General features: G+C 43.1%; 1 protein-coding gene across 5 annotated transcripts in view; it reads right to left on the bottom strand.

Moving 5' to 3' along the window:
* The window catches only part of LOC115102809 (bifunctional glutamate/proline--tRNA ligase-like), a 61,606-nt gene that overhangs the window by 28,815 nt on the left and 11,264 nt on the right, over positions 1 to 21,527 (bottom strand). For all 5 annotated transcript variants that reach the window (XR_010461711.1, XR_010461712.1, XR_010461710.1 and 2 more), the window contains exons 5-14: positions 17,321 to 17,463; positions 17,018 to 17,106; positions 16,757 to 16,883; positions 13,320 to 13,512; positions 13,038 to 13,209; positions 7,249 to 7,482; positions 6,922 to 7,006; positions 6,632 to 6,691; positions 3,688 to 3,798; positions 3,165 to 3,301 (exon numbers count right to left, since the gene is read on the bottom strand). Coding sequence is in view for 2 of the 5 variants with exons in the window: in XM_065012886.1 (XP_064868958.1) it covers positions 3,165 to 3,301; positions 3,688 to 3,798; positions 6,632 to 6,691; positions 6,922 to 7,006; positions 7,249 to 7,482; positions 13,038 to 13,209; positions 13,320 to 13,512; positions 16,757 to 16,883; positions 17,018 to 17,106; positions 17,321 to 17,463 (1,351 nt within the window). In the remaining 3 variants the exon portion in view is untranslated. The remainder of the gene's footprint in view (positions 1 to 3,164; positions 3,302 to 3,687; positions 3,799 to 6,631; positions 6,692 to 6,921; positions 7,007 to 7,248; positions 7,483 to 13,037; positions 13,210 to 13,319; positions 13,513 to 16,756; positions 16,884 to 17,017; positions 17,107 to 17,320; positions 17,464 to 21,527) is intronic.

Below are 21,527 nucleotides of genomic sequence, written 5' to 3'. Positions count from 1 at the left end.
TTATAATGAGTCTGTAGCCATGAAGTGCTTTGAAAGGCTGGTCATGGCTCACATCAACACCATTATCCCAGAAACCCTAGACCCACTCCAATTTGCATACCGCCCCAACAGATCCACAGATGACGCAATCTCTATTGCACTCCACACTGCCCTTTCCCACCTGGACAAAAGGAACAGCTATGTGAGAATGCTATTCATTGACTACAGCTCAGCATTCAACACCATAGTGCCCTCAAAGCTATTCAATAAGCTAAGGACCCTGGGACTGAACACCTCCCTCTGCAACTGGATCCTGGACTTCCTGACGGGCCGCCCCCAGGTGGTGAGGGTAGGTAACAACACATCGGCCACACTGATCCTCAACACAGGGGCCCCTCTAGGGTGTGCGCTGAGTCCCCTCCCGTACTTCCTCTTCACTCATGACTGCATGGCCAGGCACGACTCCAACATTAAGTTTGCTGATGACACAACAATGGTAGGCCTGATCACAGACAACGATGAGACAGCCTATAGGGAGGTCAGAGACCTGAACGTATGGTGCCAGGACAACAACCTCTCCCTCAACGTGATCAAGACAAAGGAGATGATTGTGGACTACAGGAAATGGAGGACCGAGCATGCCCCCATTCTCATCGACGGGTCTGTAGTGGAAAAGTTGAGAGCTTCAAGTTCCTTGGCGTCCACATCACCAACAAACTAACATGGTCCTAGCACACCAAGACAGTCGTGAAGAGGGCACGACAAAACCTATTCCCCCTCAGTAGACCAAAAGATTTGGCACGGGTCCTCAGATCCTTAAAAGGTTTTACAGCTGCACCAGAGAGCATCCTTTCCAGAGGTCGACCGATCATGATTTTTCAATCCCGATACCGATAATTGGAGGACCAAAAAGGTGATACCGATAAAAAAAAATAATATTATTATTATTATTATTTTTTTTTTTTTTTTAAATCGGCCAATTTGATTTTATTTGTAATAATGACAATTACAACAATACTGAAATAATACTTATTTTAACTTAATATCATACATAAATAAAATCTATTTAGCCTCAAATAAAAAAAATGAACGTTCAATTTGGTTTAAATAATGCAAAAACAAAGTGTTTGAGAAGAAAGTAAAAGTGCAATATGTGCTATGTAAGAAAGCTAACGTTTCAGTTCCTTGCTCAGAACATGAGAACATATGAAAGCTGGTGGTTCCTTTTCACATGAGTCTTCAATATTCCCAGGTAAGACGTTTTTAGTTGTTATTATAGGACTATTTCCCTCTATACCATTTGTATTTCATTAACCTTTGACTATTGGATGTTATTATAGGCACTTCAGTATTGCCAGTGTAACAGTATAGCTTCCGTCCCTCTCCTCGCTCCTCCCTGGGCTCGAACCAGCAACACAACGACAACAGCCACCATCGAAGCAGCGTCACCCATGCGGAGCAAGGGGAACAACTACTAGAAGGCTCAGAGCGAGTGAAGTTTGAAACACTATTAGCGAGCGCTAACTAGCTAGCCATTTCACTTCGGTTACACCAGCCTCATCTCGGGAGTTGATAGGCTTTAAGTCATAAACAGCGCAATGCTTGACGCACAACGAAGAGCTGCTGGCAAAACGCACGAAAGTGCTGTTTGAATGAATGTTTACACACCTGCTTCTGCCTACCACCGCTCAGTCAGATACTTGTATGCTCAGTCAGATTATATGCAACGCAGGACACGCTAGATAATATCTAGTAATATCAACCATGTGTAGTTAACTAGTGATTATGATTGATTGTTTTTTATAAGTTTAATGCTAGCTAGCAACATACCTTGGCTCACTGCATTCGCGTAACAGGCAGTCTCCTAGTGGAGTGCAACGAGAGAGAGGTAGGTTGTTATTGTGTGTGACAAGTTAACTGTAAGGTTGCAAGATTGAATCCCCCGAGCTGACAAGGTGAAAATCTGTTGTTCTGCCCCTGAACGAGGCAGTTAACCCACCGTTCCTAGGCCTTCATTGAAAATAAGAATGTGTTCTTAACTGACTTGCCTAGTTAAATAAAGGTATTTGAAACACCTGAACATCTAATCAAATGGCTATCCAGACTATTTGCATTGTCTCCCCACCCTCTTTTACACTGCTGCTACTCTGTTATTATCTATGCTTAGTCACTTTAGTCACCCCTGTATATAGCCTTGCTAAACTCTTTACTGCTGCTCTTTATTTGTTACTTAAATTTTTTTTTTTACAGGTATTTTTCTTAACTGCATTGTTGGTTAAGGGCTTGTAAGAAAGCAATTCACTGTAAGGTCTGTATTCGGCGCATGTGAAAAAATTTGATTTCATTTGACGTAATTCCCACGGTTGGGTGAATTTCCAAATGTGACATAACGCAGTGGTTCTTAAGCCTGTTCCTGGGGACTCAAAGGGGTTCACAATTTTGTTTTTGCCTTAGCACTATACAGATGATTCAAATGATCTGATTCAAAGCTTAATGATGAATTGGTGTGTAGGGCCAAGGCAAAAACATTGAGAACCACCGACATAACACACTGTTTATTAGGGATGTAATGATTCACCAATAGGCATCGGTCCCCAGTCCAAATGTTTAAGGTGAGTGCATTGGTCCACGGGACCCCAAACTGATCCAAATGTAGCAAGCATCGGTCATAACATCGACTGAAACATTACTTTGTTGTTGTTGCTTGTATTACTTTCTTTCAACCTTCCGAAAATATCCCTAATCTTCTGTGACAACTGATGTGTCCTCTACTTTAGTGTCAAACTAGGCATGTAACTGTGTTGACAAGTCATTTTGCATCCCGAACAACCCAGGCAATATCAGTAGCCTAGTCAAACTGCGCACTGTTTCGCATGCTGACCAATGACAGGTTGGCAGCGAGTCACTTTCAGCATTCAAACATTTGTAAAATAGCTTGCGCAAAATTAGGCTTTATCAGTTGAGTGACAACCAATGTCATTTATTATGTTATCGTATCGGAGCCCATGTATCTAGATACGTATCAAATGGTCTTGAAAGGGAAATATGCACATCCATAATGTCTATAGACCATTTTTAAAGTATGACATGCTCATATAGATGATTTGAGAAGCATTTGTATGGTGCTTATGAAGCCTGTATGCATGTTTTATAAGTTGAATTTCAAGGTGGGATCACAATCTTACTTGTGGATCTGGGTGATGATGATGTTTCCCCAGTTGATGAAGGTTACTATCTCTCCCTTTGTGAAGGTCTCTGCATCTGCCCCCTCCACCAGCACCCTGGGTCCGTACCACACCTCTTTCATCCCCACCTCTGTGTTCTGGGAGGGTAAAAAAATACATTTGCCAGGTTTAGTAGCAGGTGGTATGATTGATTGACTATATTTGGTTGATTTGGCGGTTTATTTGCCTATATTAATTTGGTTATTAATTTGGGAAAGATTTAAGTTGGTTGATAATGTACATCATATACACTCAACTCGACTGAGGTATTTTGATTGTGAGGGGAACTCTTAACATTGTCAGAGTAATATACATGTCATACTTTAGCTGCTGAAAACTAGATTGGAGTGCAATACTTCTATCTTGTCAGGCTTTCTCCAAAATGACACCATAATCCCTATATAGTGCACTACTTTTGGCTTTTGGATTGTACTTTGTCGGGAATAGTGTGCCACTTCAGTGCAAATAATTGGCATCAGGGTACCTTGGGGTGTTTGACTGCCTCCTTCATCTCCTCTGTTGCCTCAGGGATGACAACAGGGACTGAGTAGGATCCTGACAGGGCCGTGTATCTGGGGGCCACTGGGTCGATAATCTACAGACACACAGAAATGGAAGAGGTTCATTATTGCAATGATTTCCTGTGTAGACATAAAAACTAATTCAAAATCCTGACTGAAGACTAGTCCACAGAGGACAGTTCAATTGGACCGGAACATCTTCAACTTATTTCACACTAACCAGCTGAGCCTATAGAGCAGAGGGGTACTGTGCTGGCCTAGTTATGCATCCACCATAGTTGTTGGAACCATGCTGGAAACAACAAAGTGAAAGGAAAATAACCAACCCAGCACAGTACAGCTTGGCTCAAGTGTCAAAATAGTATTTTTCTGGGCAAGTGAACAGAAACACTTTCACCATACACACCATTGAAGGAAGAAAAGAAGGGGTGGATGGTGGTGGCAGAGTACAGGGACGACATGGAGGATAGAACGTAGAGGGGGATCCAGTTTTGCAGTATGTATTGCCAACTACACAGACTAAAAGCAAAATGGGAGCATCTATAACCATGGGGAGAGGAGGACCTTTGAATGTTTCACATCCTGTAGCCAAGTAAAAACAGAGCCTAACAATGCACTGCTGTCATGTTATATACAGGTATGGCGGTGCCACCAAAGGTTTTCCTAATCAGAGTTTATAGATACTAGTAGTCTTCCAAAATATGTCTGCCAAAAGAATAGTCACTTTTCGAAGACTACTGGAATCCACTGTTTTCCTTGTGCTAGTCACCTCTACACCTCAAAGCTGCCAGTTGTGGGAATGGGAGGTGGCCGGAAAATCAGGGACACATAAGCAATGGGACAGGAGTGTCTAGGAGAGCAGTATGGGGGTAGGGGAAAAAGTTAACTTTATAGGGATGTTCTTCTCAGAAGTGACTAGGATTCAGACTCCAGAATGAGCTTAACATTTGCTCCGAGTGGGATTTAAGCTAAATTGTTGTAGAATTAATGAAAATGCAGATTGGAGAAGACGGGGGAGGGACAGGATGGAAAGCACAAAGATGGAGGGAAGGAGGAGGAGTACCTTGATACAGCTAATTGGCAGCTTGGAAACAAAGTGAGATGCAGTTCAATGTCAAACGAGAGAGAGACTGGAGGTTCGGAGTGGGTAAAACAAGTTCAGACAGGATTGGGTACATCTACTACATCCCTCCCCTCCTCATTGCAAATATCATGGGCTTAGAGGGGAAATAAATGTCTTCCCTAGATATAATATATGACATACATAGCAATGTTTAAATCATTAATGGTTTAGAAGAATGGGGTGTTTGTATATTGGACACAAAAAAATGGCACCTTGACAACACCTAGCCCCCCTGACCATGGAGGAGCACTTTTGCATGACGTCATCCAGCCCAGATGCATAGGTGCGCAGATTTAAGAGGAGGCAGTTACTGCATGCAGACAGACAATGGAATGCCAAGATTTACATGAAATTCTGAAAGGTAGCGAGGAGTGTATAAATTAGGGGGATATGATTGCAATGAATGTTAGAGTCTCCCAGATGGGGCTGAATTGTATTATCTGTGGCAAAAAAATATATATATAATATATATATATTTTTTTAAAATACAAATAAAAATCGGCCAAATACTTCTACAACTTTAATCAGTTTGTGACACCCAGTATGTATAAGGTATGCTGGACGGTAACATTCACGTTTATTTTGAGAGAAACTTGTTTCATGATCATATCAATCAAACGTAAAGGCTAATGATTTGGACAGGAACCTAGAGTCTCCTCAAACAGTAGAGTCTGTTTCCATGGGCCTTAAATCTATTCGTGGAATAAAAATAAAGTTTAGTGGAGATTCTCCATTGACCATTCTTTTTAGTCCAGAACTACACTTAATCTAGGTCTATGAAACCGACCCTTATAGTTAAGGTAAGAAGAAGAAGTTGTACATTCTTCATTAAACGGCCCCTCTAAGTTTAAGCCACTGACAGAGCTAAGTCATGAAGAGGGAATGTGAAGGAAAATATGTTTGTGCTTTTCTAATAACCAATTCGACTGGGTTCATGCAAGTGACTGATTCATCGTGCCTGAGAGGAATCCTCACTATTAGAATAAGCAATTTGGCAGTACACCCAGAACATTGTTTTGAGAATCGAAAGGGTTCTCTCAGTTTCAAGGTCTCGGCTTGGAGAGAAGAAGCCTCGTGAGGTATTGGTCGGTAACATGTATGAACCAGTATTGGTCGGTCACATGCATGAACCAAACGTTAATGATGAAGAAGCTAAATCATGCAAATGTAGCTTGTCTGTGTAATCAGTATATAAGAGATCTAACGGGACTGCCCCGGTGGAGCTCATTTCAGACCAGTACTTTATGCATCTAAGTTTGACTGTTACATCTCCAGCTTGCTGACAATAAAGAATAATTCATTTAAGATTGACTTCAGGTGTCCCTGTGTAGAATGTCCTGGACAGAAGGATGGAAAGTGGGGGATGAAGGGAGGAAAATGAGTAAAGCAGAGGAGAAAAAGAGCAGCACAAGGAAGGCAGCAATGCAAGCTGTGAGTAGGCACCCTATCAAAGGAACCATGTGTGTGCACGTGAAACAAGCTTCCTTAGGGATTCAGAGCATTTCATTTTGCACCAACCAATTTGGGCAACCAAAACCTTCAATAACTGAACATTTCTAAAAACCTACAATACAGTCTTGTCAAATCTACCAACAATGTATTTTCCCCTCATGCCACCGATTTTCATATATGGGATGGGTGTGAGGTGACCAGCTTCACCCCTACAGTGGGTTTCAAAGTGGCAGGCTTTAATTAGGATCAAGGGGCAGGATTCAATCAGGATCAGTCCAAATGGGTATGTAGGGAGTATGTGGATGGGAATATCAGTGTTCATGCATGCATACCTTCTTGTTGAATGCCCAGATCTTGTCCCATTCCATGTTGACCACGGACCTGGATCCACCCTGGGTGAGTGGGGGGGAAAAAACAAAATAAGGTTTCAAAGAAGGAATCAACAAGGGAATAAAAGGGGGGGGGGGGTACAGGCTAAAAACCTGAAAGTAAGATGGGATGAACATCAACAAGGTTCTTAGACACACACAGTTCATTAAGATCTGAGGAACCACTGAGTACTAGAAAGCAGTTGACAGTCACTTCTCAAAACAGGGTTGTACATAGCAACACACACACACACCTGGGCAGCGATGAACTGCTTGAGGCCCTCAACGGTCATTCCTCTGCGCAGGACACCTCTGACAGTTGGGAAGCGAGGGTCGTCCCTGAGGGAGAGGGGAAAGAAAATAGTGAAGATTATCTTATACCAACGGATCTCAAAAATCTACTTCATCAGCGGAAAGTGACTATTTATTCCAGAGAGATTGTTTAAAAAAAACAGAGTGGTACTTCCTGCACTTGTCAAATTAGAACACCGGTCTTCATTTACAGTTACATACAATTTTGCTATGGTGTGTCCTAGTGAACCCAACACCCTGTCGTGTAGAAAGGATATTAGTGGACTCACCAGCCATCGACGTAGCCCTGGTTAACGAACCAGGTGAGCTTGCGCTTGGAGAGCACAGTGTTGTTGAGGTTGAGCCGGGCGTACTCCCAAATGTAGGGCTTGCGCAGACGCAACGCCTCGATCACCCAGTAGAACTGGTCGTCGCGATCGTGGTACTCTGTTGTGCGCAGCGCATGAGTCACGCCCTCCACACTGTCAACGATGGGGCAGGCAAAGTCGTACGTGGGGTACACCCTGGGGGAGGTGTAGAGAGAGGGTTGAGTCACTATTTTGGAAAGGAGGATGCTTCTATACTGTCCCCCTGTATGTCTTTATGAAATGTGTGAAACCTGTAATGCACCTTTGTGAGCTGCTGCACAGGATATACCATATTTGCCAGGCGTGAGCCAAGAGTGATACCAGCAGCAGCGTGGGCAGGCAAAAATATTTCAGTGTAACCTTGAAATGACTAAAACCATACAAAGTATGTATAAAAAATTATGGAGCTATATATTTTTTATAAGATCATCTATAAAGGAATTAAAACTAGACAGTTGGGGAGAATCTACAATTTGTTGCATGGGGTGCCCCACTGATTTTGTTGCGCTTGAGTGAGTGACAGTATAACATTGCAAAATGTGTTGATTTGCAGGAAGTTAGCTTAAAAACAGCAAAATTTCACCCACGCCCAATGAAAGGCGCCGGAGGGGATGGCTGCCATTTTAAGGGCTCCTAACCTGTGCTATTTTTCTCATTGTTTGTAACTTATTTTTTTACATAATGTTGCTGCTACCGTCTCTTATGACCGAAAATAAATTCTGGACATCAGAACAGCCATTAATCACCTCGAAATGGAAAAAAACAAATGAATGAGTCCGGTGCGAAGGATATACTGCTTTCTTGGGAACAGGCCCATTTGCGTGAAGAAAAGACGGAGAAAAACGGGGCAGAGGTCAGGCTGCCTTCTGTGAATTCATAGGCAAGTGAGTAAACCTCCAATACCATCCGTTCTATTGGTCAACGTGCAATCATTGGAAAACAAAATTAATGATATACGATCAAGACTATCCTACCAACGAGACATTAAAAACAGTAATATCTTATGTCCCACCAAGTCGTGGCTGAACGACGACACAGATAATATAGAGCTGGTGGAATTTTCCACTCATCGGCAGGCCTGACAAGGGGCGAGGGTGTGTGTCTATTTGTCAATAACAGCTGGTGCACGATGTCTACTATTAAAGAAGTTGAGGTATTGCTCACCTGAGGTAGAGTAACTTAAGATAAGCTGTAGACCACACTATCTACCAAGAGTTCCCATCTATATTATTTGTAGCAGTCTAATTACTATTCACTTAGAAGAGACTAAAGCGGAGAACACAGACCTGCTGCTGCACATGGTTGTGGGAGTTTCAGTGAGTTGTTGCCTGAAATCAAGGAGTTTCTCAAGGTTTCCAAACATGCAGAATATGCACAGCTAGAGCACACACAGTGACTCCTGGATTGAGCATTTTCTCATTGACATAACTTACATGCTTAATGAATTGAATGTAGAACTGCAAGGAAAAGGAAAAGATGTAACTGACATGATCAGCTCTGTGAACATTTAAATGCAAACTACGACTGCTCACAAGAAAGCTGAAACGTAAGGACCTGCACTTCTGTCAACAAATGCATTCAGAACTTGAACGACAGGGCAAGGACACAGCTCAGCTTTACAATGCACGTTACGTGAAACAAGTCCAGAGTATCTTATCTGAGTTTGACAGTAGTTTCTCTGACTTTGCATCACTTGAGCCTATTGCCACTTATATGTGCTTTACATTTGTCACAGACATAAATGTGGAAGTCATAGCCTCCAAAATAGGATCACTTTTTCAGTTGGACACAACTAAAGCAGAAACTGAATTTCTCACCATTAAACATGACATTCAGCTGATATTCAGGCCAGCCACTGAGATGAAGGAAGAGTTCTGGGAGCTACTGCAAGAAGAGAAGTATCCCAACATAACAAGATGTGCTCTCAACTTATCAGCCCTTTTTGGATCAACCTACCTCTGAGTCTGCATTTTCTCACATGAAGATAATAAAGTCCAAGTACAGATTTACTATGACTGAGGACCAACTTGTGGCCTGCATGAGACTTGCAACAAGCTGCTACAGACTATGAAAAACTACTTGCCTCCACCCAATGCCAAAAAACACACTAAGGTAGGAAATTAAATGAGTTGCACTAATTGTGGAAAACATGTTTTTGGTCCACATTATATTTGGGTATCAAATAGGTATCATAGCAGCAGGTCCATACTCAGTGGTGTGTTGAGTTTCATACATTTTGTTGGTTGGTTTAGAGACTGGTAGATCTCATATCAGGATGGCAAATGAAGAAGTAGATCTCACGTCAAAGAAGGTTGGGCACACCTGCCTTAGACCCACTCACACAATTCTCATACCGTCCCAACAGATCCACAGACGACAATCTCAATCGCACTCCACACTGCCCTTTCCCACGACAAAAAAAACAGCTATGTGAGTATGCTATTCATTGACTACAGCTCAGCGTTCAACACCAAACACCACTCTGTTTGACTACAGAGGTAGCAAAACTGTACTTCGAATCTATGATACTCCCCCACTTAACATACTGCTTGACTAGTTGGGCCCAAGCTTGCTGTACAACATTAAAACCTATTCAGTCTGTCTACAAACAGGCTCTCAAAGTGCTTGATAGGAAGCCCAATAGCCATCATCATTGTCACATCCTTAGAAAGCATGAGCTCTTGAGTTGGGAAAATCTTGTGCAATACACCGACGCATGTCTTGTATTCAAGATCCTTAATGGCCTGGCTCCCCCTCCACTCAATATTTTTGTTAAACAGAAAACCCAGACATATGGCAGCAGATCCACAAGGTCTGCCATGAGAGGTGACTGTATAGTTCCCCTAAGGAAAAGCACCTTTAGTAAATCTGCATTCTCTGTGAGAGCTTCCCATGTCTGGAATACACTGCCATCAGACACACATAACTGCACCACATATCACACTTTCACAAAACGCTTGAAGACATAGCTAAAGGTCAATCAGATTTGTGAACATGGTCCCTAGCTGTGTGTTGCCGCTTTCCATGTTGTCTGTAGCTTGTGAGGTGTGGAAACACTTTGTTGCTTTTATGAATTTTGTCTTGCTGCTTTTTGTTCTATGTTGCTCTGTCTGTATGCTACGTCTTGCTTGTCCTATGTTGCTCTGTCTGTATGCTATGTCTTGCTTGTCCTATGTCTTGCTTGTTCTATGTTACCATTGTCTATATTGTAATTGTTTTTAATAACCTGCCCAGGGACTGCGGTTGAAAATTAGCCGGCTGGCTAAAACCAGCACTTTTACTGAAACGTTGATTAATGTGCACTGTCCCTGTAAAAATAAACTCAAACTCAAACCATAGTGCCCTCCAAGCTCATCAATAAGCTAAGGACCCTGGGACTGAACACCTTCCTCTGCAACTGGAACCTGGACTTCCTGACGGGCCACCCCCAGGAAGTAATTGAGGAAACAACACATCTGCCACGCTGATCCTCAAGACTGGGGCCCCTCAGGGGTGCGTGCTTAGTCCACTCCTGTACTCCCTGTTCACCTACAACTGCATGACCAAGCACAACACCAACACCATCATTAAGTTTGCTGATGACAACAGTGGTAGGCCTGAATATCGACAACGATGAGACAGCCTATAGGGAGGTCAGAGACAACAACCTCTCCCTCAATGTGAGCAAGACAAAGGAGCCGATTGTGGACTGGAGGAAAAGGGAGGTCGAACAGGCCCCCATGAACATTGTCAGGGCTGTAGTGGAGCATGTCGGGAGCTTCAAGTTCCTTGAAGCATGGTACAAACACACCAGGACAGTCGAGGAGATGGCACGAAAACGCCGATTCCCCCTCAGGAGACGGAAAATATTTGGCATGGGTCCCCAGAAAGTTCTACAGCTGCACCATCGAGAGCATCCTGACAGGCTGCATCGCCGCCTGGTATGGCAACTGCTCAGCCTCCGACCGCAAGGCACTACAGAGGGTAGTGCGTACGGCCCAGTACATTCCTGAGGCCAAGCTTCCTGCCATCCAGGACCTCTACGCTAGGCGGTGTCAGAGGAAGGCCCTAAAAATTGTCAAAGACTCCAGCCACCTAAGTCAAACTGTTCTATCTGCTACCTCATGACAAGCGGTACCGGAGCACCAAGTATAGGACCAAAAGGCTCCTATCCAGCTTATATCCCTGAGACTGCTGAACAATTCATCAAATGGCCACCAGACTATTTTACATTGACCCCCCCACCATTTGTTTTTACACTGCTGCTGTTCGCTGTTTATTATCTATGCAGTCACTTTACCCCTACCTACATGTACAAATTACCTCGACTAACCCCTGCACATTGACTCGGTACAAGTACCCCCTGTATATAAGCTCGTTATTTTATTGTGATACTTTTTACTTTAGTTTATTTGGTAAATATTTTCTTAGCTCTTTCTGAACTGCATTGCTGGTTAACCTCTTAAGTCGACTCTCTACTTTTTTGAACATTCTGTTAAAAATCGCGCAACATTTCAGCGCCCTGCTACTCATGCCAGGAATATAGTATATGCATTTGCTTAGTCTGTGTGGATAGAAAACACTCAGACGTTTATAAAACTGGTTAAATCACTGCTGTGGCTTTACCAGAACGGCATTTACATCGAAAAGCACAGGAAAAACTGATCACTGAAAATGGGAAAATATATCCATGCGCTACTTGAACCCATTGATAAAGGTGAACCACGATTAATTGACTGAGGTTGCAGTACCTACAGCTTCCACACGGTGTCTAGAGTCTTGTCATTTCCCTTCGAGTTTTTTCTTGGTCAAACACATGCAGGGCACCGTATCTCCTTAGGTCTAGGACCGGATATTTTCGTTGAGTTTCTAGCCGGACATTTTTCCAGACGGACAGCTAATGATCTTTACATCGCCTCCTGATGAATTTTATAGCTTATTAACGTTTACTAATACCTAAAGTTGCATTACAAACGTATTTCGAAGTGTTTTGTGAAAGTTTATCGTCGACTTTTTGAATTTTAAAAAATGACGTTACGTTTTGAAACAATGTTTTTTTCGTTTATCACACAGTCTACATATAACGATATCTAGGCTTTATATGGACCGATTTAATCGAAATAAAGACCCAAATAGTGTTTATGGGACATCTAGGAGTGCCAACAAAGAAGATGGTGAAAGGTAATGAATGTTTTCTATTTTATTGTGCGGTTTGTGTAACGCCGAAATGCTAATTATTTTGTTTACGTCCCCTGTGGGTCTTTTGGGGTGTTACATGCTATCAGATAATAGCTTCTCATGCTTTCGCCGAAAAGCATTTTAAAAATCTGACTTGTTGCCTGGATTCACAACGAGTGTAGCTTTAATTCGATACCCTGCATGTGTATTTTAATGAACTTTTGAGTTTTAACTAATACTATTAGCATTTAGCGTAGCGCATTTGCATTTCCAGAGCTCTAGTTGGGACGCAAGCGTCCCGAGTAGAAGCAAGAGGTTAAGGCATGTAAGTAAGCATTTCACAGGAAGGTCTACACCTGGTTTTCAGCTCATGTGACAAATAAAGTTTGATTTGATTAGAGTTTTTTGGTATTGTAAAACCTGTCCTTAACACTTTATAAAAAATATAAAAAATTAACAGAAATCGTTTATTTGCTAGTGCATTAGGTGAAATCATTTTAAAAAGTGCATTAATTCCATTTTAAAAATGTTGGTAGCATGCCGTGTCCCCCTACCTGTAGGTGCTGCCAGTGCGGGGGTGGGGGGCATTCTTACAGCGGTAGAGGGTGGGGTCGCGCATGCAGCCGTTGTTGGAGGCCATGTCAATCTTGGCCCGCATGCAGCACGTCTGGCCGTACTCCGTGCCTGCCTTCATCTCCTCCCACATCTTCAGGTTCTCCTCCACCGCTGGGGGAGAGCGAGAGGGGTGAAGATGATCATATGAAATAGTTTCAGATCTAACAGTGCCTACGGATTGGGGTGAAATTCAGCCATTGCTCCACTCCCATTCCCCTTACAGTTGCTGCGGTGGCGGGACTCGGTGCGCTGTTCCCTCGCCGCCTTCATCTGCTCTGGGGGTGTGTCATCGATGTAGGCCTTGCCCTCCCTCAGCAGCTGCTCCGCCATGCCCTGGATGCGAGGGAAGTGGTCGCTGGTGTAGGTGAACTGGTCAGGCTTGATCTGCAGCATGGCCACGTCCTCCAGGATCACCTGTGATAAAACAGAGGGAACAGGTGGATAGAGTTTTCAGGGGTTTCATTACAACCAAAGTCCTCAAGGCACACAGAGTCTTTTTTCAGGTCAGTTATACTCAAGAGATGGAAACACAAAAGTCTGTCTTTAGGCCAAGCAATTCTTACTGTGGAAACATGCCATTAGAGTCCAATTCCGAGTTTAAATAAACATGTGAAACGCACACTTTCAGATTTATGTCAATGGAGACATGTACGAACATTTGAGTAAGGCACAAGGATCTCAGGTCAGAATAGCACTAGGGTTGGGTGATGTCAACCTTTGTCCTATTGTGATTATGGACCCAGAAAGCATTGATATATGAATGTATTGCTTCTTATTGGCCAACCCCTCCCCCAAAACTCAATAGCCAGTTGGCCCATTACCCCAAAAGGAATGAACTGGATGAATCATAACGTTGTCGATAGCCTGGGCAGAGGCTAAGTGGCGGCACATCTTTTTAATATTCCTTTCTGGTGGAGGAGCTTCTGCATGAAACGGAGGGGGTTTGTCTTCGTGGGGCGCACATGCTGGAGCAGTGACAGTCTGACGGCCTTAGGTTATACATCATGGGCTGGATAGAAGCAGTCGACTGTATTCACAACTAGAGAGTTTCTTTATTTGCCTCATAAAATAATAGTAAATAAACAATATTGTTTGTTCCATCTCTCAAAGCCGTGATTTGAAAATAGCCTATAGGATTAGACTATAAAATTCTTCGGGATCGGTGTCCCTTGCACGGGATGGTTGAGCTAACTTCGGCTAAAGCAATTAGTTTGAGGGTTGTAAGTAACAAGAAACTTTCCCAGGACATAGACATATCTGATATTGGCAGAAAGCTTAAATTAGTGTTAATTTAAAAGCACTGTCCAATTTACAGAAGCTATTACAGTGAAATAATACCATGCTATTGTTTGAGGAGAGTGCACAATTTTGAACATGAAAAGTTAATAATAAACAAATTAGGCACATTTGGGCAGTCTTGATACAACATTTTGAACAGAAATGCAATGGTTCATTGGATCAGTCTAAAACTTTGCACATTCACACATTGCACCTGGGCTCGAATAATACATTATGGCCTTTCTCTTGCATGTCAAAGATGGTAATTGTTTATTTCATCGTATCATCTTCTACCAGATCTATTGTGATATATTCTGCTACATTCCTTTCACATTTCCACAAACTTGAAAGTGTTTCCTTTCAAATGGTACCAAGAATATGCATATCTGCGAATCCTTAAGAGTTAACTTCTCTTTTATGAAGAGCCTAGGAGGATAGGTTATTGGCCATTTGCTTTTCACCCTCGCACATGGAGGGATTTTATAGGCCGCATGAATAATTTTTCTTAATAAGCATAAACTTGAATAAACTTGGAATTTCATTTTTCTATAGGCTATTGATATTGTTTGTTCGCTCTTATTATTAGTCCCATGGCTACTTTACATTTTTAGGCTAGTCAAACAGATGGAACTCCGTTACAATCATTGTTTGATCAGGAGAAAGCCATGCATAAAATAATAAAAGCGTAGCCTGTAGCCCGAAGTCCAATTAAGAGAGAAGAGAATATAGGCCACGTTTTTTAAAACAGCTAGAGAAAAGAGTTAACTTCTTTGATATAGGGGGCGCTCTTTTAATTTTTTGATTAAAAATGTTCCCGTTTTAAACAAGATATTTTGTCGACTATGCATATAATTGACAGCTTTGGAAAGAAAAAACTCTGACGTTTCCATTTCTGCAAAGATATTATCTGTGAGTGCCACAGAACTGATGCTACAAGCGAAACCAAGATGAAATTTCAAACAGGAAATGCCCCAGATTTTGAATGCACTTTGTTCCAATGTCTCCTTATATGGCTGTGAATGCGCAAGGAATGAGCCTGCAATTTTGTCGTTTCCCCAAGGTGTCTGCAGCATTGTGACGTATTTGTAGGCATATCATTGGAAGATTGACCATAAGAGACTACATTTACCAGGTGCCCCGCTTGGTGCCCTCCGTTGCAATTATTGCGCAATCTCCAGCTGCGTGCATTTTACCATGTGGTTCAGAGGAGAAACCAAACTGCCAGGAATGACTTATCATCAAATAGATATGTGAAAAACACCTTGAGGATTGATTTTAAAAAACGTTTGCCATGTTTCTGTCGATATTATGGAGTTAATTTGGAAAAAAGTTTGGCGTTGTAATGACTGAATTTGTTTTTTTTCCTTAGCCAAACGTGATGAATAAAACGGAGCGATTTCTCGTACACAAATAATATTTTTGGAAAAACTGAACATTTGCTATATAACAGTCTCCTCATTGAAAACATCCGAAGTTCTTCAAAGGTAAATGATTTTATTTGAATGCTTTTCTTGTTTTTGTGAAAATGTTGCCTGCTGAATGTTAGGCTTAATGCTATGCTAGCTATCAATACTCTTACACAAATGCTTGTGTAGCTTTGGTTGAAAAGCATATTTTGAAAATCTGAGATGACAGTGTTGTTAACAAAAGGCTAAGCTTGTGAGCCAATATATTTATTTAATTTGCGATTTTCATGAATAGTTAACGTTGCGTTATGGTAATGAGCTTGAGGCTATAATTACGCTTCCGGATACGGGATTGCTCGACGCAACAGGTTAAGGAGTGTCCATTATAATAAAAAAAATATTAGGTTAGGTTTAGGATATAGTCTACGACTGATAATGCATCAGACAGCGGGGAAAAAATATATTTTCTGACTGGACATTTTGTGCCGCTTTGGTGGATTTCTCCGCTCCGTCTGGCCTAGATTCCTCTCTTGCGTTCTCTAGCCTATAACATATTTATTGAAATAGTAATTTTCCTATTTCTATTAGCTATAGCCTTTGTCTGCTGCCCTGCACTACGAGACTCCGTTCTTTACTGTGCAGACCAATTCAAGTTCAAATAGGATAAACACTAAATGGTCACCTGTCACATCGATGTTGTCACCATCAAAGACACAGTCAATCATCACCGATGCTATCGTAATATCGCCCAACCGTAAATACCACCCTGTATCAGCATGGAGATTTTCCCAAATGCGTTGTAACTAACGTGGTATTTTATTTCTCTCGTTATATTGCCTCAATGTGTAAGCAATTCTTCAACGTGCATGAAGACAGTATTTTCACACTTGATGGTTTATAAATCAAGAGAAAATAACTGATATGAAACAATTTAGCTAACCAAAATAAAATAAAAGGGACATTTGGGGGAATACCTTCTCAAAGTCCTCCTTCTCCTTCTCGGGGTTGGTGTCGTCAAAGCGCATGATAAGCTTGCCCTTGAATGTCACCTGGTAGTGCTGGTTGAGCAGGGCAGCCTTGGCGTGGCCAATGTGCAGGTACCTGAGAGAGAGGAATAGACATATTAATACAAGTAACAGCTATTCATTTCCCCTTTTAAATGTTAAAAATACATTCTGCTGTTTGTTCCTAATGAACACAACACTGTTGTTTTTGTGCCAAGTGGTGACACTCACCCGCTGGCCTCAGGGGGGAAGCGAACCACCACTTTTCCCATCTCGGCTCCCGGCAATTCCACAAACTTGCCCAAGTCCTGCTTCTTCTCCTGTTCCTCAGAGAGTAGGGACAGAGAAAGGAGGATAAAGTCAGAGGGATTTGGGAATGCATGCATGGCTGATTTAAGTGTAAGTTTGTGTGAAGTGTGCAGATTTCAAGGTAGGACTCCACTCTTTACATTGGATTTACAGACAGAAATCCATTATTTCCAATGCAAAGAGGAGACATACAGCGAGTTAACACAACTGCCAAAGGTTACTTACATCGGACATGCGAGGGGCCTTGCTGTTGGCATACTTGTTGCCCACTGCAGTAAAGGGTACCTGGGAGCCCAGGAAGGAAAACCAGCGAGCCACGTGAGAGAACGCGCCCCCCTGCTTCTGGATTGACTGCCACTCGTTGCTACCTGTACAGACACACGTGTGAATGTGTGAGAGAGAAAGAGAGAGGGCAAGAACATACAACTGTCAAGTCCAAGATCAATGCCTAGCCTCGACCCCTCAACATCAGATAGATGTTATCAATATAGCTCTGTACATTTAGTACAAGGTGCACCTAAATAGTTTAGTTTTTAGATATACATTTGCCTGCGCTATTATGTACGACTGTCTACCCTGTCATGACGTTGCCCTGTTGGGTGAGGTTTATGACCCCCATAAATAACCTTTCCCCCTTTTCTCGCCACTCTACAGAATGGACTATTGGAAAACCCTGTGTTACCACAGAGAAAGTACGGTATCATCACAAGGTTGGAGAATGGAACAATATTTCCCTTTCTCAACCAGTTGAAAGTGTCCGTTGGTACTTAAAGAATACGATGTCAGATCAGTTGTTGTCTGGAACATTATATATGATGATATGGGGACAAATTGTATCTTGGAAAATCAACACATTCTAGTTAGCAGATTCACATGGAATTGTGCAATTTAAATATGAAACTATTTGGGAGGAGATGAAAAGTGATTTTAGCTTCTAAATGAGAGAATTGTTTTCATAAGTAAACTTATGCTCACTCAGTGGCCACGCCCAAGTGAACAGACATTGGTTGAGAACAATGAAACACACCCTTCTCTCCCCCAGTACAAAAGCTCGTTGACAGAAGTCAACCTCAGTTCCCAATGACATGAGGACTGGTGTTCATACGTTTAAAAGGGCGAATTTCAACGTGGAGCTGACAATCACCATGCAGAAATGGTTCATTTCAACTAGAATACAGCGAGAGCTGATTGTGGCAACTTGGTATGAACTTTGAATGATTATTCCCTAAAGAAGAAGTGATACCTCCTAGACGTACGCTTACAGCTGGAGCTGATAATTCAACATGGCCTAAGAAAGGACAGAATCTCCTAATAACAACAAGGTACATTAACGGATCCGCTCTACAACATTACGACCAGAAAGATTCTTCAAAAAGGACAATGCTGGGAAAACCAGTCTTCAATCTTCGACCCATCTATCGAAGCGCAGAATAGAGTAAACATATATATTGCATTTTCCTTTTCCGAATGGGCAGTTATTAGAATGCTTAAGATTCTGTATTTACGCTCTTTCATTGAAACCCAACCCCCTTCCTTTGCGTAACCAGCCATCATATTGGGTTAACCCACTAGGGGCTTTTCATGACAGGACAGATCAAACTCAGCAAGAAAATTGAAACGTCCTCACTGTCAACTGCGTTTATTTTCAGCAAACTTAACAAGTGTAAATATTTGTATGATTCAACAGACAAACTGAACAAGTTCCACAGACATGTGACGAACAGAAATGGAATAATGTGTCCCTGAACAAAGGGGGGTCAAAATCAAAGTAACAGTCAGTATCTGGTGTGGCCACCAGCTGCATTAAGTACTGCACTCCTCATGGAATGCACCAGATTTGCCAGTTCTTGCTGTGAGAGGTTACCCCACTCTTCCACCAAGGCACCTACAAGTTGCCGGACATTTCTGGGGGGAATGGCCCTCGACCTCACCCGCCGATCCAACAGGTTCCAGACGTGCTCAATGCGATTGAGATCCGGGCTCGTCGCTGGCCACGGCAGAACACTGACACTCCTGTCTTGCAGGAAATCACACACACAACGAGCAGTATGGCTGGTGGCATTGTCATGCTGGAGGATCATGTCAGGATGAGCCTGCAGAAAGGGTACCACATGAGGGAGGAGATTGGGAGGAGATTGTCTTCCCTGTAACGCACAGCGTCATTGCCTGCAATGACAACAAGCTCAGTCCGATGATGCTGTGACACACCGACCCAGACCACGATGGAACCTCCACCTCCAAATCGATCCCGCTCCAGAGTACAGGCCTCAGTGTAACGCTCATTCCTTCAATGATAAACGCAAATCCGACCATCACTCCTGGTGAGACAAACCGGGTGACCGGAAACATGACCGAATACAAACAGTGTAGCTATTCCCTCCGCAAGGCAATCAAACAAGCTAAGCGTCAGTATAGAGACTAAGTAGAATGACAATTCAACGGCTCAGACACAAGAGGTATGTGGCAGGGTCTACAGTCAATCACGGATTACAAAAAGAAAACCAGCCCAGTCACAGACCAGGATGCCTTGCTCCCAGGCAGACTAAGTAACTTTTTTGCCCGCTTTGAGAACAATACAGTGCCACTGACAGGGCCCGCAACCAAAACATGCGGACTCTCCTTCACTGCAGCCGAGGTGAGTAAAACATTTATACGTGTTAACCCTCGCAAGGCTGCAGGCCCAGACGGAATCCAAAGCTGCGCCATCAGAGCATGCGCAGACCAGCTGGCTGGTGTGTTTACGGACATATTCAATCAATCCCTATCCCAGTCTGCTGTTCCCACATGCTTCAAGAGGGCCACCATTGTTCCTGTTCCCAAGAAAGCTAAGGTAACTGAGCTAAACGACTACCGCCCCGTAGCACTCACTTCAGTCATCATGAAGTGCTTTGAGAGACTAGTCAAGGACCATATCACCTCCACCCTACCTCACACCCTAGACCCACTCCAATTTGCTTACCGCCCAAATAGGTCCACAGACGATGCAATCTCAACCACACTGCACACTGCCCTAACCCATCTGGACAAGAGGAATACCTATGTGAGAATGCTGTTCATCGACTACAGCTCAGCATTTAACACCATAGTACCCTCCAAACTCATCATCAAGCACGAGACCCTGGGTCTCGACCCCACCCTGTGCAACTGGGTACTGGACTTCCTGACGGGCCACCCCCAGGTGGTGAGGGTAGGTAACAACATCTCCACCCCGCTAATCCTCAACACTGGGGCCCCACAAGGGTGCCCTTCTGAGCACTCTCCTGTACTCCCTGTTCATCCACGACTGCGTGGCCATGCACGCCTCCAACTCAATCATCAAGTTTGCAGACGACACAACAGTGGTAGGCTTGATTACCAACAACGACGAGACGGCCTACAGGGAGGAGGTGAGGGCCCTCGGAGTGTGGTGTCAGGAAAATAACCTCACACCCCATGTCAACAAAACTAAGGAGATGATTGTGGACTTCAGGAAACAGCGGGAACACCCCCTATCCACATCGATGGAACAGTAGTGGAGAGGGTAGTAGTTTTAAGTTCCTCGGTGTACACATCACAGACAAACTGAATTGGTCCACCCACACAGACAGCATTGTGAAGAAGGCGCAGCAGCGCCTCTTCAACCTCAGGAGGCTGAAGAAATTCGGCTCGTCACCAAAAGCACTCACAAACTTCTACAGATGCACAATCGAGAGCATCCTGTCGGGCTGTATCACCGCCTGGTACGGCAACTGCTCCGCCCACAACTGTAAGGCTCTCCAGAGGGTAGTGAGGTCTGCACAACGCATCACCGGGGGCAAACTACCTGCCCTCCAGGACACCTACACCACCCGATGTTACAGGAAGGCCATAAAGATCATCAAGGACAACAACCACCCGAGCCACTGCCTGTTCACCCCGCTATCGTCCAGAAGGCGAGGTCAGTACAGGTGCATCAAAGCTGGGACCGAGAGACTGAAAAAAAGCTTCTATCTCAAGGCCATCAGACTGTTAAACAGCCACCACTAACATTGAGTGGCTGCTGCCAACACACTGACTCAACTCCAGCCACTTTAATAATGGTAATTGATGTAAAATATATCACTAGCCACTTTAAACAATGCTACTTAATATAATGTTTACATACCCTACATTATTTATCTCATATGTATACACTGTACTCTATATCATCTACTGCATCTTTATGTAATACATGTATCACTAGCCACTTTAAACTATGCCACTTTGTTTACATACTCATCTCATATGTATATACTGTACTCGATACCATCTACTGCATCTTGCCTATGCCGCTCTGTACCATCACTCATTCATATATCTTTATGTACATATTCTTTATCCCTTTACACTTATGTGTATAAGGTAGTAGTTTTGGAATTGTTAGCTAGATTACTCGTTGGTTATTACTGCATTGTCGGAACTAGAAGCACAAGCA

Source organism: Oncorhynchus nerka, linkage group LG28 (genome assembly GCF_034236695.1).
Source record: "Oncorhynchus nerka isolate Pitt River linkage group LG28, Oner_Uvic_2.0, whole genome shotgun sequence".
NCBI classification, from domain to species: domain Eukaryota; kingdom Metazoa; phylum Chordata; class Actinopteri; order Salmoniformes; family Salmonidae; genus Oncorhynchus; species Oncorhynchus nerka.
Note: the sequence above shows the minus strand (reverse complement) of the source record. Positions and strands in the feature narration are given on the sequence as shown.